This window comes from Amphiprion ocellaris, chromosome 14, assembly GCF_022539595.1.
Source record: "Amphiprion ocellaris isolate individual 3 ecotype Okinawa chromosome 14, ASM2253959v1, whole genome shotgun sequence".
Lineage (NCBI taxonomy): Eukaryota > Metazoa > Chordata > Actinopteri > Pomacentridae > Amphiprion > Amphiprion ocellaris.
In genome coordinates this window covers 6082228-6094629 of record NC_072779.1, presented here as the reverse complement: position 1 = coordinate 6094629, position 12402 = coordinate 6082228, and the positions used below count along the sequence as shown (strand labels likewise).

Below are 12402 nucleotides of genomic sequence, written 5' to 3'. Positions count from 1 at the left end.
AGAACAATAGAACATTTCTAATATAATGGCAACATGCTACATTAGAGTACTGGATATAACTTACCATAATGCAGTTGATCCTTTTCTTGCTTTTTCCTCACAGTCGTGCTTTTCTCTCTGGTCCCATACTTTCAGAATTAGAGGATTTGAGCATTTCTGAGGCACCTGTTTGTTTTTTAGTATATCACCTCTGATTTTTTTTCTCCAAATCTCCAAAAAGTCTTCATGACAATCCAGTAATTAGAAAATCTGCATTTATTAGGAGTTATTTACAACAGTGGTTCCTTCTGATACAGTTACATTCATACTCACGAGCCCTCCACACAAATAATGTTATGTAAACTGAGGCAGAGAGGAAGACATAGATGGAGCCATTAAATGTGACAGAGAAGAAAACATTTCTTAAAATAAATTTAAATACTTCAGAGACAAGAGTGTGAGAGAGGGAGCGAGACAGAGAGACTAAGTTGTACCTGACTGCTGACCTAATTCAGTGTAAACCTGCAGGCCGAGCTACTCTATAAAAACACGATCTCGCTCAACAAGGCAACGGGATCCTCAGCTGCAAACGTTAGGCTTCAGTTGAAGATTAAACATCTCGAGGCATCTTACAGCACACTGAACTGTTGCATCCCCTTAAAAATGATATGAAGACTTGTGTTCCAAAAGCAGATCATTGCTTGATAAATTAAAACACAAATTTATTGCTTCTTAAGTAATTAAAATGATAAAAGATGGAACATTTTTTAACCAAATCTCAAAAAGATCTATATTTGGAGCTAAACTCTTCACATTATTCTCCCTCTCAGTGCAAAGGAAGGCAAAGTTTAAGAAAGACATACATCTAATATTGCACATTGGTTAGCAGGCAGTTCATTCACTGCACAATTATACACTTACTACATATTTTTTTAAATCCAGATTTAAATCCCCCATATAACATCCTTCAGACAAACAGAACAGTATCTTTGCTTTGGCTTTGTCAGATCCCATCCAGTGTGACTGATTTTACAGTGTAAAAAAAAAAATACAACAGAAAACAGCAATAACGTGAAAAACAATTAGTCTTTCCTTGTTTGTTAAAATCTAACTCCTAAATAGTCATTTAAAAGAAATCATTCAATTCTAACAACTTTGGATTCAGCCTCATCCCCCATAAAAAAATACAAAATTATGAGCACATCCTTCATACAATGGGTGTTAGTTATTAAGAGATTTAAATTAACATTTACAGTGATAGATCCGGATGATGTTCTTTTCCAGGAAAAATAAATAAAGGCAGACTTTGGCAGCTATGTGACATGCACTAAACCTAATGGACAAAGCAAGTAACTAACCAAGGTATTGAGATATGGGGGAAATAAGCGATTTGAGTGTGTTTTTGATCATATTACTGATAATCTGCGGTAAACAAAAGGTGCTGAATTACTGCCTCACTAGTTTTCAAAGCATTTTTTCTTGTTATGCAAAAAGAAATTCCCTGGCTGAGTGCTTTGGACTGATTCCAAACATAAAAGGTGTTTTACTTGATATTTACTCATTAAAACAGATTATTTAATTTGGTGTCTTCAGCTCACCTAAATCGACTAGCCACTATATCATACTATTCTCATGTTTCAGTGTTGAGCTGTAGCCAGATTTCAACAGAAAAAGAAAACTAAGACATTGTACGAAAACAGATATTAGGTAAGTTATGTGAAGCTGATCACATAGTACAAAACATTTTCAAAGAAAAACCTCAGAGCAGGAGTTAAAACATGAGTTAAGACATAAATATTGACTAAAATTATGAAGAAACCTAATGGAGGGATAGGCATGCTGCCATTACTGGTAAAGCAAATTAAAACTGAGGCAGCGGGTAACACCTGCAGGGTGTCTGTGTTGCTTCTATCAGTGGGCAGGAAATATTGTGCAGGGTCACAGCATCTAGTTTTATGTGTTGGAAGAGTCTTGGTAAGGCATAAACTTGGAGAGCTTATGGGGAGAACTGGGATTTGGGCAATCAGAACTCTCACTCATCCTGAAAAAAGCCTCCTGTTCTCTTTTCTTCGTGTTCAGCTCATCTTCAAGGGCCTAAGGATGGAAACCAACATATGTATCAGATTACCTCATCAAGATGGAAATGTTATTAATGTGCAAAGGCAATAGACCAATAATGAGGACCGAAAGTCTTGATGTGTCCAATTTTGCACGATATTATTGTCATGCAACATTAATATTCCTGTACCAAAATAGGGAAAACTCTCTTTAGTTTGGGTAATAAAGTCATAAGCTTTTTTTTTTTTTAAGTGCGAAACATAAAAGTCAATCTGCTCAATCACCAGATCTAAATCCGGTTGAAAACCTGTGAAAAATCATCAAATGCAAAATGAAGAACCACAAGCCCACAAACAAAGCAAATTAGTTAGAATGAGTGCAACAGGAATGGGCTGCTGTGACAGCAGAACAATGTCAGAAGCTGGTGGAGAGCAGCCAAGACGCATGGATGCAGTCATCAGAAACAATGGTTATGAATCAGTACTAACTCCTGTGTGGATCATGTGACTAAAACAGGCAGAAAAGAAAACATGGAATGCCTGAAAGCTGTTTTTGGAAGTACAATGCCATAGCTATTGATGGAAGAACTGAAGTGATTTGGGTTTTTAATCAAGAAAAGCATGGAACATGTCTAGATATCAGCTCTTCAATTAAACTCTTAGAAGCTATTTTTGTTGTTATCATTATATTTGTCCAAACAAATGTAGCTTTTGTTGTACCAGGCATTAAAATGAACAAGAAATTGAAGAAAACAAGGGTGGTCTAATCATTTTTTCAATGACTGTATGCTCCAGCTAGCTAGAACAAGAAGTGATTAGCACGCTTCTTTTGTGTCTACATTACACAAAGAAGATGCAATGTGCTAATTAATGAGTTTTAGAGGTGTTTGTCGTCATATTGTTTCCTTTATCTCTACACTTTATGCTAAGCTAAGCTAATCACCATGGGATCTTGCTGTCAACACACTGTAATGTGTGCATTTAGCAGGGACAAGGATGCACATTCCTAAAAACTAGGGAGCTATTTTTTTTAACCTAACGAGCTTTTTTGTTTTGTTTTTCAATGAACTGCTGATGGATTTTTAATAAATTAGACTTTTTTTCCCAACCAAAGACACTGCCCCCTGGTGGGCGTTTAAAATAATGCAGGTTTAAAGCACTTCTGCATTGGGTTCTCATTTTAAACCCAGAAGCTACATCCACCTAGTCTATGATTAAGACATGTCCAAGGTAAGTTACAATATATAAATTCCTGTCCATATTCAAAATGTTTTCATCAGGTCTTCTGTCACCCAATGGATATGCTTTTACTTAACCAAATGCAGTAATCCACACTGATAAACATGGCACTTTTAATTCAGAAAGTCCGCTTAAGCACTTGAGCTTAAGCGTCAGTATTACATAAAACATATGTGTAACGAGTGTAGTTTTGTGTGTTAAAGTTGACTTTAAAATAGAATTAGTATAACAAACTGACAGGAAACACGTACCTTTTTTCTGGGCTTCAGCAGATCCCTCCACTCCTTCAGCAGCTGGTTGTGTTGTTCATCCAACTGCTTGAGCCTCTGAGTCTCATTCTCAACCAGCAGGTGGCATTTTTCATTCTGGAGCACAAAATGAGCTCATGTTAGCAACTGTTGGCCGGTTGTCGTCCAAAACGTCCATGCAAACCAAAAAAATCCAGAGTGTAGAATAGAAAAGTAATGTGCAAAGGACGGGACGGTGCTCACCTGCAGCTGCAGCAGCTCTCTGACGTTGCTTTCACACTGACCAACCATCTCCCTCATCTGGTTCTCATGCTTCTGTTGCTGATGCAGCCGCTCTGCCCTCTGCCGCTTCTCCTCCTGCTGAGAAAACTAAAGCGCCACAAAGGGAGTGAATTAGTGAATAATTAACCTCATGCTTTAATATGAAGTGAGGAAACCGTCCTCCTCTCTACCTGTTTGATCTTCTCTCTGTCCTCCGAGGCACTTCCTGTTGAGTTGATGCGGAGGCTCTTCTTGAACATGGCCATGCGAGTCTTCGCCTCACCGCGCTGAATCTTCGGCAAACGGCTCTTCTCCTGCTGCTGCCGAGCTTTCAGGATTTCAATCATGCGCTGGTTGTAGCACTGCATCTGTTCCTGCTCCTGCAGTGACACAAGAAATAGGCACTGAAGAGCATGAAATTGAGTCAGAGTACATTCTTATGACTCAGCACTTGATTTTGTCAATTTACCTTCTCATGTTTCTTTAGAAGTTGATGCCTCTGAAGGAAATACTGGTCTTTCAGCTGCTGCTTCAATAACTGGTGTCTCTCGTGAAGGTTCTTCTCCTCCATGTCCCATATCGTAGCCTCACGCTCTAATCAAAGAAATGCAATGTTGTTGTTATTGTACTGATTTAACTTAAGAACAAGACTTCAAGAGCATTATGAACAGATATTCTACCTCTGATTAGGTGGTGCTTTCTGTCGAGGCATTCCCTCTCCATCTGTGCGATCTCTCTCTTGTTGTTGGAGATGATCCTCTTCAGTGTGGTGTCCAGATAGTTCTTCTGATCTGACAAGAATTTTTCCTCCTAAACACAAGAGGAAAACGAAAATCAGTAAGGTTTAAGGTGGCTTAACAATAAGAAAAATGGAATATATTTGACTGTTTTGGGTTAACTACGCATAAAAATATCAGGACACAATGACTGTTGACGTACGTCTCTTATCTTTTCTTCTTGGAAGGAATTCATCTTCTGTTTCAAGGATTCTTTACGCTGACTTCTGGGCAGCTTATCAACAGACTGTTTTACCTGAAGAAGACACATTTTAGGACTTAAAGCTCAAATGCATCAGAACGTGTTGCTCCTTTTTTCCACATTCCATTTTGATTTAACCGGACTTGCACTAAAGCAAGAAGATTAACCTGGTGAGTTATTTCACAAACATACATTATTTCAACTGTACCTCCTTTTTCTTGTGTTTTAACTGATCCTGGAACTTGCGGTAGTCTCGTTCCTGCACTGCTTTGATGTGTTTGGTCTCGTCTTTAAGTTTAAAATTGTGGTCCGTCTCCATTTTCTCGATAGTTTGCTTCTGGTGCTTCTCCAGATTCTCTAACTCCATGTCGTAGTGTTTCTTCTTGGACTGGGGCACACGAATAGGAAACAAGCACACAATTATTTTAGGTGAAAATAAAATTTGCTTCCACCCTGATCCAGGTAAAGGAACAACTTTCCGACAAAGTCTCATAGCTGTTGGATTGCATTGCATATTTAAGTTGTGTTTTAAAGTGTCATCTTATTGTGTGTGGCTGTGACTTACATGCATCTCCTGGTCGAAACGTCTTTGCATTTGTTCTCTCTGGATTTCCAGTTTGCTGTTGAGAAGAGCCTGAACGCGGTGCTCTTCCTTCTGCAGTAAACGAAGCTCACGCAGCTCCTGGCGTCTAAACACACACAGAACATTACACACAGCTTGGTGAATATATAATTAAATGGACTTTCTGTATCATAGTTGACATTTTTGCAGTTTTCAGGCCTAAAATCAACATGGCCGCCTATAACCAAACACCACATGGCATTTTTACAGAAAGATTCTTCTAAATATTATATATACAACTGAGTAAAATTGAAATTGAAAGTTATTTCTAAAGATATTGTGGCAAACCTGTTGATAGATAAATCCACACTTGACTCACACACTACTTTATATTAAATAACTCAGAAAGCCTTGGAGTCTTGTCAGTCTTTTCTTCAGGAAGAAATTACATCATGTGGAGCAGGTCATGTGATCTGGAATCAACACACTTCCTGGAGAGGTGTTTTTGTAATGGGGAACTTAGTTGAAAGTGATTTCTTGGATACAGATACAATTTGTTATTTTCCATATAAAATATTATATATTGCCAAAAAAGAAATAGCTGTCATGATTATCTCAAACTATTAAAAAGAACACAATCAAAACAATGTTTGATTAAGCTCATTTTATTTTTGTTTAGCTAATTAGAAGGTGGTTGTTATTAAACTGTGATGGTTATTTAGTTGACATTTTAGTGACATCCAGTCATTTTTTTCATTAATAAGTGATTGTTTCCATGTAATTTGCAAAGACATGATCATAATGAACATAAAAACATTTTTTTTTTTTTTTACTTTTAATAAGAATGCATGCAAGATATATCCCATGGATTTCAAAAGTCCTTCAATTATATATTGACCCAGCTACTAAGCAGTGCAGGGATGGAAATGCTGTCTTGTAGATAATTATTTTGAAAAGCAAAGATCACAGCAGCATCTAATTGGTCTGAAATGACATGTTCTTGTTGACATTAGCAGGGAATTATTCCTTGTTGAGGCTACATTACAGTGAGTTAAGTTAGATAAGCTCAAGACATTGCTAGAAAAAACAACAGTGAAGAGTTGAAAGTGAAATGATTTGATTGGCAGTCTCACTGCAGACAATGCACTTTGATTGGATGCAGTTGATGGGCTGTATACGTATTAGTTAAGCTGAGCTTTTATTATTTCTAGAAAGATTTTTTTCCCTACTGGAATCATTTGTAAAACCAAAGTGTTTCTGTTACTGCAGTCATATCATAGATGCAGTTTCATACTCTGACCACTACATGGCAGGAGTAATGCACAAGAACTCCCTGGGGTTTCAAACAGTCCAGTGTGTTTAAGACTACTTTAACTGCTCATTTAAACACTTCAGTCTTCTGTGAAAAATAAGAATAAAACTGCACGAATCCTTCATTTGGAACATTTGGGTTCCACGCATGAAATAGAGATCAGACTGTCGTCATCCTGACTATTGCACAACTTCAGAGGCATTTTATGTTTCTCTCAATACACAGACCAATTTAATGTTTTTCCTGCAACGGTTTGGCAATTTGTACACTTTAATCCCACATGGCTAAGGCCCCAAGGAGCGGGGTATCTTATATAAAGCAACAGCCAACAAAGTCTCTTATCACAGTAGAGCCAAGTTCATGGCAAACATTTAGCAAAATTGAAGAACAGATTTGAAGGAAAACTAACCAAGAAATGGAGACTGAAATAATACAAATCTGTTCATCTAGATGGTCAGTACTGATTATATATATATTTAGCTTTGTTTACTGGATGTGTGTTGTGTACAGAGTCGTCCACATACCTCAGGAATCTCATCTCCTCATCTTTCTTCTCGTCATCCTTGATGATCTTGGAGGTGGTCACGCTCACCTCCACGCCGTCAACAACAAACTTCCTGGTTCGCTTCAGAGTCTTACTTGAAAAGGCCTGATGGGCAGACAGAGAAGATCAAAAGTCACAAAAAGGATGGTTATTTAAACCTGAACTACATGAAAATCCTGGCTTGTGGGGCAGCGGGTTCAGGATTTCCACAAATCGCCAACAAAAAAGGGTCAAATTCTTCTTCAATATCTTTCATTCATATTGCCCACAATGCAATGGGACCACTGGCAGCTTGGTGGGTAATTCAGGTGCGTTCTGCCAGTAGCAGTTGGCCTGCAGAGGTCTGGTCATCTCACTGCTTTCTAGGGCTGGGCGAGAAATCGACTTTATCGATTAATTCGACTTTGTACTTAATGTCGATTTGTTTTAATGAAAATCGATTTTCTCATCAACATCCGCCACCAACGCCTGCCTGCTGGGCTGCCGTAGTTCAGAGTGCTCGCCCCCCTCCCCCCCGCGCTTGATACACAAACAACATGGCGGCGAGCGGCGCAGATCTAAAGGTACGTGTCCACTAGATGCTATTTTCCCGCACGGCAACGCACCACATCTGAAAATCTCACGGACGGCGGTCACTAGCGGACCACAACATGGTCACTACCGGACCACAACATGGTCACATGACAACGCTGACCAACAGCAGGCCGCCACGTGGTCACGTGACAGCGCTGAGCAACAGCAGGCCGCTACGTGGTCACGTGACTGAGCTTTCAGCTGGAAAGTCCGGCAGATGTGTAGGATAAACACAGCGGCTCCCTTTTATTTCAAAAAACACGTCAGAGAAAAGTATTTCTGAAAGCATCTGAGGCGATAAATAATCTGTGCTGCGGCTGAATCTGTCCACGTTTTAGGTCACCGACGCCTAGTTTAGAAATTTGAGGACAGTTTCATGATGCGTGGAATCTCCGCACGCCTCACTGAATTTGCATAAAGAGAATTCAGTCTACTTTATGCAAATTAGCTGCTGCCCTCTCCAGGTAAACACACCGGATCGCACCGGGAAACGCAACCAGACCAGCATGCCACATGCGGCGCATTTCCAGCTGCGATCTGGTGTGTTTACCTGGAGAGGGCTGCAGCTCATTTGCATTAATTAGACTGGAATCCAGCGTGCAGAGATTAGGTAGGGGGTTAAAAAGGAAAAAAAAAAAATCGAATAAATGATGAATCGGGATTTTTTGTGAAAAATCAGAGATTTTTTTTAGGCCATATCGCCCAGCCCTACTGCTTTCTAACTCGAGACATCCATGTTTTTTTTCATTTTTAACCTTCAAACACAGAGTTCATTTAGCTTCAAGCTGCTCCTGCTGGAAAACCTTCACCTTTAAATATGTGTAACTTTCTGATTCCCAATGCAGTGTTTTTATCTGGTGAAATGAAGGTGGTTGTGTGTTTATGCAAGTTGACAAATATGTTAATTTTCCCGTCAGTCAGGTTTTACTGTAACGAGAAGCGAGATTCTCCATCTGTCAGCGTTATGAGGAGCGTCATGCAGGAAGCTACTCTAACGACAACAACATGGCCTCATCCACGAAATATGACACAATGTGACCTGCCTTCTCAACCTTTAACTCTTCACAACAACACTGAGCCTTTTTCTATCCAAGTTTGGGGTTTTCCACATAGTAAAACCTCTCATCTAAAAGATTTTTGCCAGTTCTTGCAATTGATTCAAGGTTATTTCTGATCATGGAGCTACAGAAAAGAGGTGAATGACCTTAATTTCTTGGAAACCAGACTGAAGTGGAACAATTTCTCTAATTCAGGAAGTATGAGGAAGACAGCACAGGTCACTCAAACAATGCCTGCTGATACCATCTTATATTTTCAGTAAGTGTTTAGTATGAATCAAAGCGTGGTCGTCTTCTTTTAACTGAACAGGCAAAACTGTTAATTGCTAACTGAGCACGTGGCATCAAATGGTTCCATTTCCAGTGTTCGCTATCTAAATCAGCCTTCACTGACAATATTTACCAAACTGATATGACATGACTGATATGAGTTTACTCGGCAAACACTGCCATTCAAACCCTAGTTGTCATAATTTCCTGGTTTATAAATAGTTTAGATACGCGGAGAGAAGTAGACTGAGAGTAAAGAGACAGGAAAGGATAACCAAGGTAGCTCTTCTCCCTGCAGTGAGGGAATTATTGTGGTTTGTGCTGTGAACTGCTGTCCACTGTGACAAAGCTTCCTCGTGAAGCCAACACAGCTGAGCAAACACACTCCATATGAGTCCTTGTGAGGCTCCTGTCATGAATGACAGCTACTGGATGCTCCTTTTACACCGTTCTGTGCTGTTGATTCCCTTTCTAATGAAGTGAAACACTTACAAAGGCAATAAATCTAAGTGTGCGTGTGTGTTTTGACGCGTTATAAAGTCCACACCGGCTCTATTATCAATTCTGTAATTCAGCTGCGTTGTGTTTGACTCTGCTGACTTCCCATCACTCCTCATTCACAAAAATTGCACAGTTCTTCTGCACACACGGACGAATTCATGAGCACAAGCTGACGCTCTCAGTCATTCACTGTTGTGCAGAAAACACACACGCCTCCTGTCCAAAACAACAGAGATGGTGCATTCTCTCGCTGCAGGCTGCTAATCTGTTCTGGAAAGACTTCACATGTCACAAACAGACATGACTCCCCCTGCACACTCAATAGGATTTCAATCATGGTCAGTCCATAAGCCTCCAGAAGCAACTGAGCGACAATGAGCTGCATAGAAACTTCCATCCACAATAGTGAATGCTGAGCTGTGCCCACACAAAGGCCACCGCTGGTCCCGATGAATGGAAAGTGTTACATGCTAATGTCTAGCTTCCCAACTTCCCTCCCTCATCACAGAAGAGATGTCAAGTTTGAGGATTGTTAAGATGAGACAAATTGCCCTCTGTGGGTTCAGAAAATTCTCAGTTATCAGGCAAAATCTTGTCCAAGACTCACTAAATAAATCCATATTTGAAAAACTCAGTGTTTAGGGATGCTAATTTGTATCATTCTTTCTGTTTGCTCCCCTGTGTGCTGCAAGCCTAACGAGAGACAGGCCATCCATTCAGATGGTTTACACCCAAACCCCAAAACACAACACAATGCAGTTTCAGTTCCTCCAAGTGTGCAGAGAAATAGTTTTTCCAAGGAGGGGCTTTCCTACTGAGGCAGAGCCCTGCTTCTGTTCGCCTGCAACACTTAAATCCTCAACTATTTGACCAGAAAGGTGTGTTCTACTTCAACACTTCAGTGAATGAGGGACATCTGAGTTCATTCATCTTTCCTGAATCAAGAAAGCAACATTTATTGCCATTTGGATTATTATGCCCAACATTTAAGAAAGAAAAGTGAACCAAACATTACATTAGATATAGAAAGTTTTGCTTACCCTTGAAGACATGGAGATGTTCTCCTTGTGGATCGACATGTCCATGCTCTCAGATGCCATGCTGCCAGAGTAAGAGTACCGTTTGTTGATAATCCCTCCATTCATGTACGGTGAGACAGACTCAGAGTTTCCTCCTATTGACGTCCGCTCTGGAGCACCTTTGCTTAGGGTGCCGTTTGCCCCAGAACGGGATGCAGGTACTGGGGTTGGAGCAGAAGAGGGCGTGGGACTGGGTGCTGCAGTGACAGCAGGACTCGGGCTTGCAGCCGGTAACTCTCCGTTAGCTTTAGTGTTGCTCTCTTCCTCAGTCACTTGGATCTTGGGCACCTCTGGTTCTGCAGAGTCTATGATGATGTCGACTTGATCCTCCGAGGCCTCAGGCTGGTGGAGAGATGGTGGCTGCTCTGTCTCTGGGGTCTCCACAGCAACCTAAAAATTCATTTTAACATTGTTTAGCACTTTAGGGGTATACACCAGCAGATACAGGATTATCTGAAGTCTAAAAGTACCTTCTCCTCCTCCAGTGTAGGGGTACTCTTCCCATCCTCAATGCCCGAGTCTGAACTGGAAGTCTTGGTCGAGGCCTCACTCTCAGATTTGTCTGACTCCAGAATGACTTCATTGACCAGTTTCTCTCCCATCTCCTCTGGATCTTTCGGTGGGATGTTCTGTCTCGGCAGAGGAACAGGGACCACCATGTTGGGGTTCGGCTGCTCCTCCGTGGGCGTATCTGGCTCAGCCTCTTTCTTGGGAAAAGGTATCGCTGTGGTGGGGGACGGCGTGGTGGGGCTCGGGGTGTCCGGGGAATGGTCTTCTTCCAAACTGGTCTGACTAGTCTGGCATGGTTCCTTGCCTGGAGACTAAGAGGAACAGAGAGGTGCTGTTATGCACCGGTCTGACAACACATTTGATGTTTTTTTGGCTTTAAATCACTGGTGGCCTCCCAAATGTTAATGTTTTCAACCTTTGCTTTCAGTCCAAATGCTAATGGATAAAGTCATTCAGGCCTCCCATCTTCAGTGCAGTAACTTTAATCTTTGGTTTAGCAGGAATGCAGTCATTCCTGCTTCATGCTACTTTTAACTGTGGCTGAGATGGATATCTAATATGAGGTAAGTACACTAATCATTACAGAGGTGAAAAGTCTGTGTAAGTCAGAGTTTTAAATGGCATTATTACCAAGAATGGTGTGCAATTCTTAATGAGTGCTTTTGTTTTATATGGAGCAATACATATGTTAAAATATATTCACTCCACTATTCTTTAACTAAGGCATATCTGCAGTGTTCAGAGTTAAATTTAAGACTTATAGTGGCAATTTAATACCACAAAATGTGCATTTTAGCACATATTTTACTCCATGGTGATAAAACATACACTTATTTTCAAGTGCATTTAAAAACACAACCTATCTTTGAGTATTTTCATCCTGTGTAGATGCAAAAGCAAAATTGGGGGTAAAAGTCCTAGTAAGACATATTGTGTAGTCCAGAACACTCAACAGAAATCACAAGCATCCTAAAGGCAAACTGAAGGCACTCTAAAACCACTAAGAAAAATAACTATCAATCATAAACCATCAAAGAAATTGACTGACTTCATGATATACCCTGAACAGAAGCAGCTAGAAGTGAAACTACAGTTTAGAAAGCAATGATAGAAATTCACAGAAAGAGGCAATTTTAACAGCTTTAACTGTAACTGCAGAAAGCGCCGCTAGACTAGAATTCTATAGTCTCTAGTTATAAAAACCACTGAAGATGATTACATGCACAGCTAT

At 40.3% G+C, this 12402-nt stretch overlaps 1 protein-coding gene across 1 annotated transcript in view; it reads right to left on the bottom strand.

The window, feature by feature from the left end:
• Positions 1-237: 237 nt before the first annotated feature.
• The window catches only part of stk10 (serine/threonine kinase 10), a 51413-nt gene continuing 39248 nt past the window's right edge, over positions 238-12402 (bottom strand). Inside the window, exons 9-20 of the mRNA XM_055017351.1 lie at positions 11132-11482; positions 10623-11051; positions 7161-7285; positions 5328-5451; positions 4971-5150; positions 4724-4816; positions 4465-4594; positions 4254-4378; positions 3976-4164; positions 3767-3892; positions 3527-3640; positions 238-2073 (exon numbers count right to left, since the gene is read on the bottom strand). Of these exons, the coding sequence (XP_054873326.1) occupies positions 1933-2073; positions 3527-3640; positions 3767-3892; positions 3976-4164; positions 4254-4378; positions 4465-4594; positions 4724-4816; positions 4971-5150; positions 5328-5451; positions 7161-7285; positions 10623-11051; positions 11132-11482 (2127 nt within the window). The 3' untranslated portion in view covers positions 238-1932. The remainder of the gene's footprint in view (positions 2074-3526; positions 3641-3766; positions 3893-3975; positions 4165-4253; positions 4379-4464; positions 4595-4723; positions 4817-4970; positions 5151-5327; positions 5452-7160; positions 7286-10622; positions 11052-11131; positions 11483-12402) is intronic.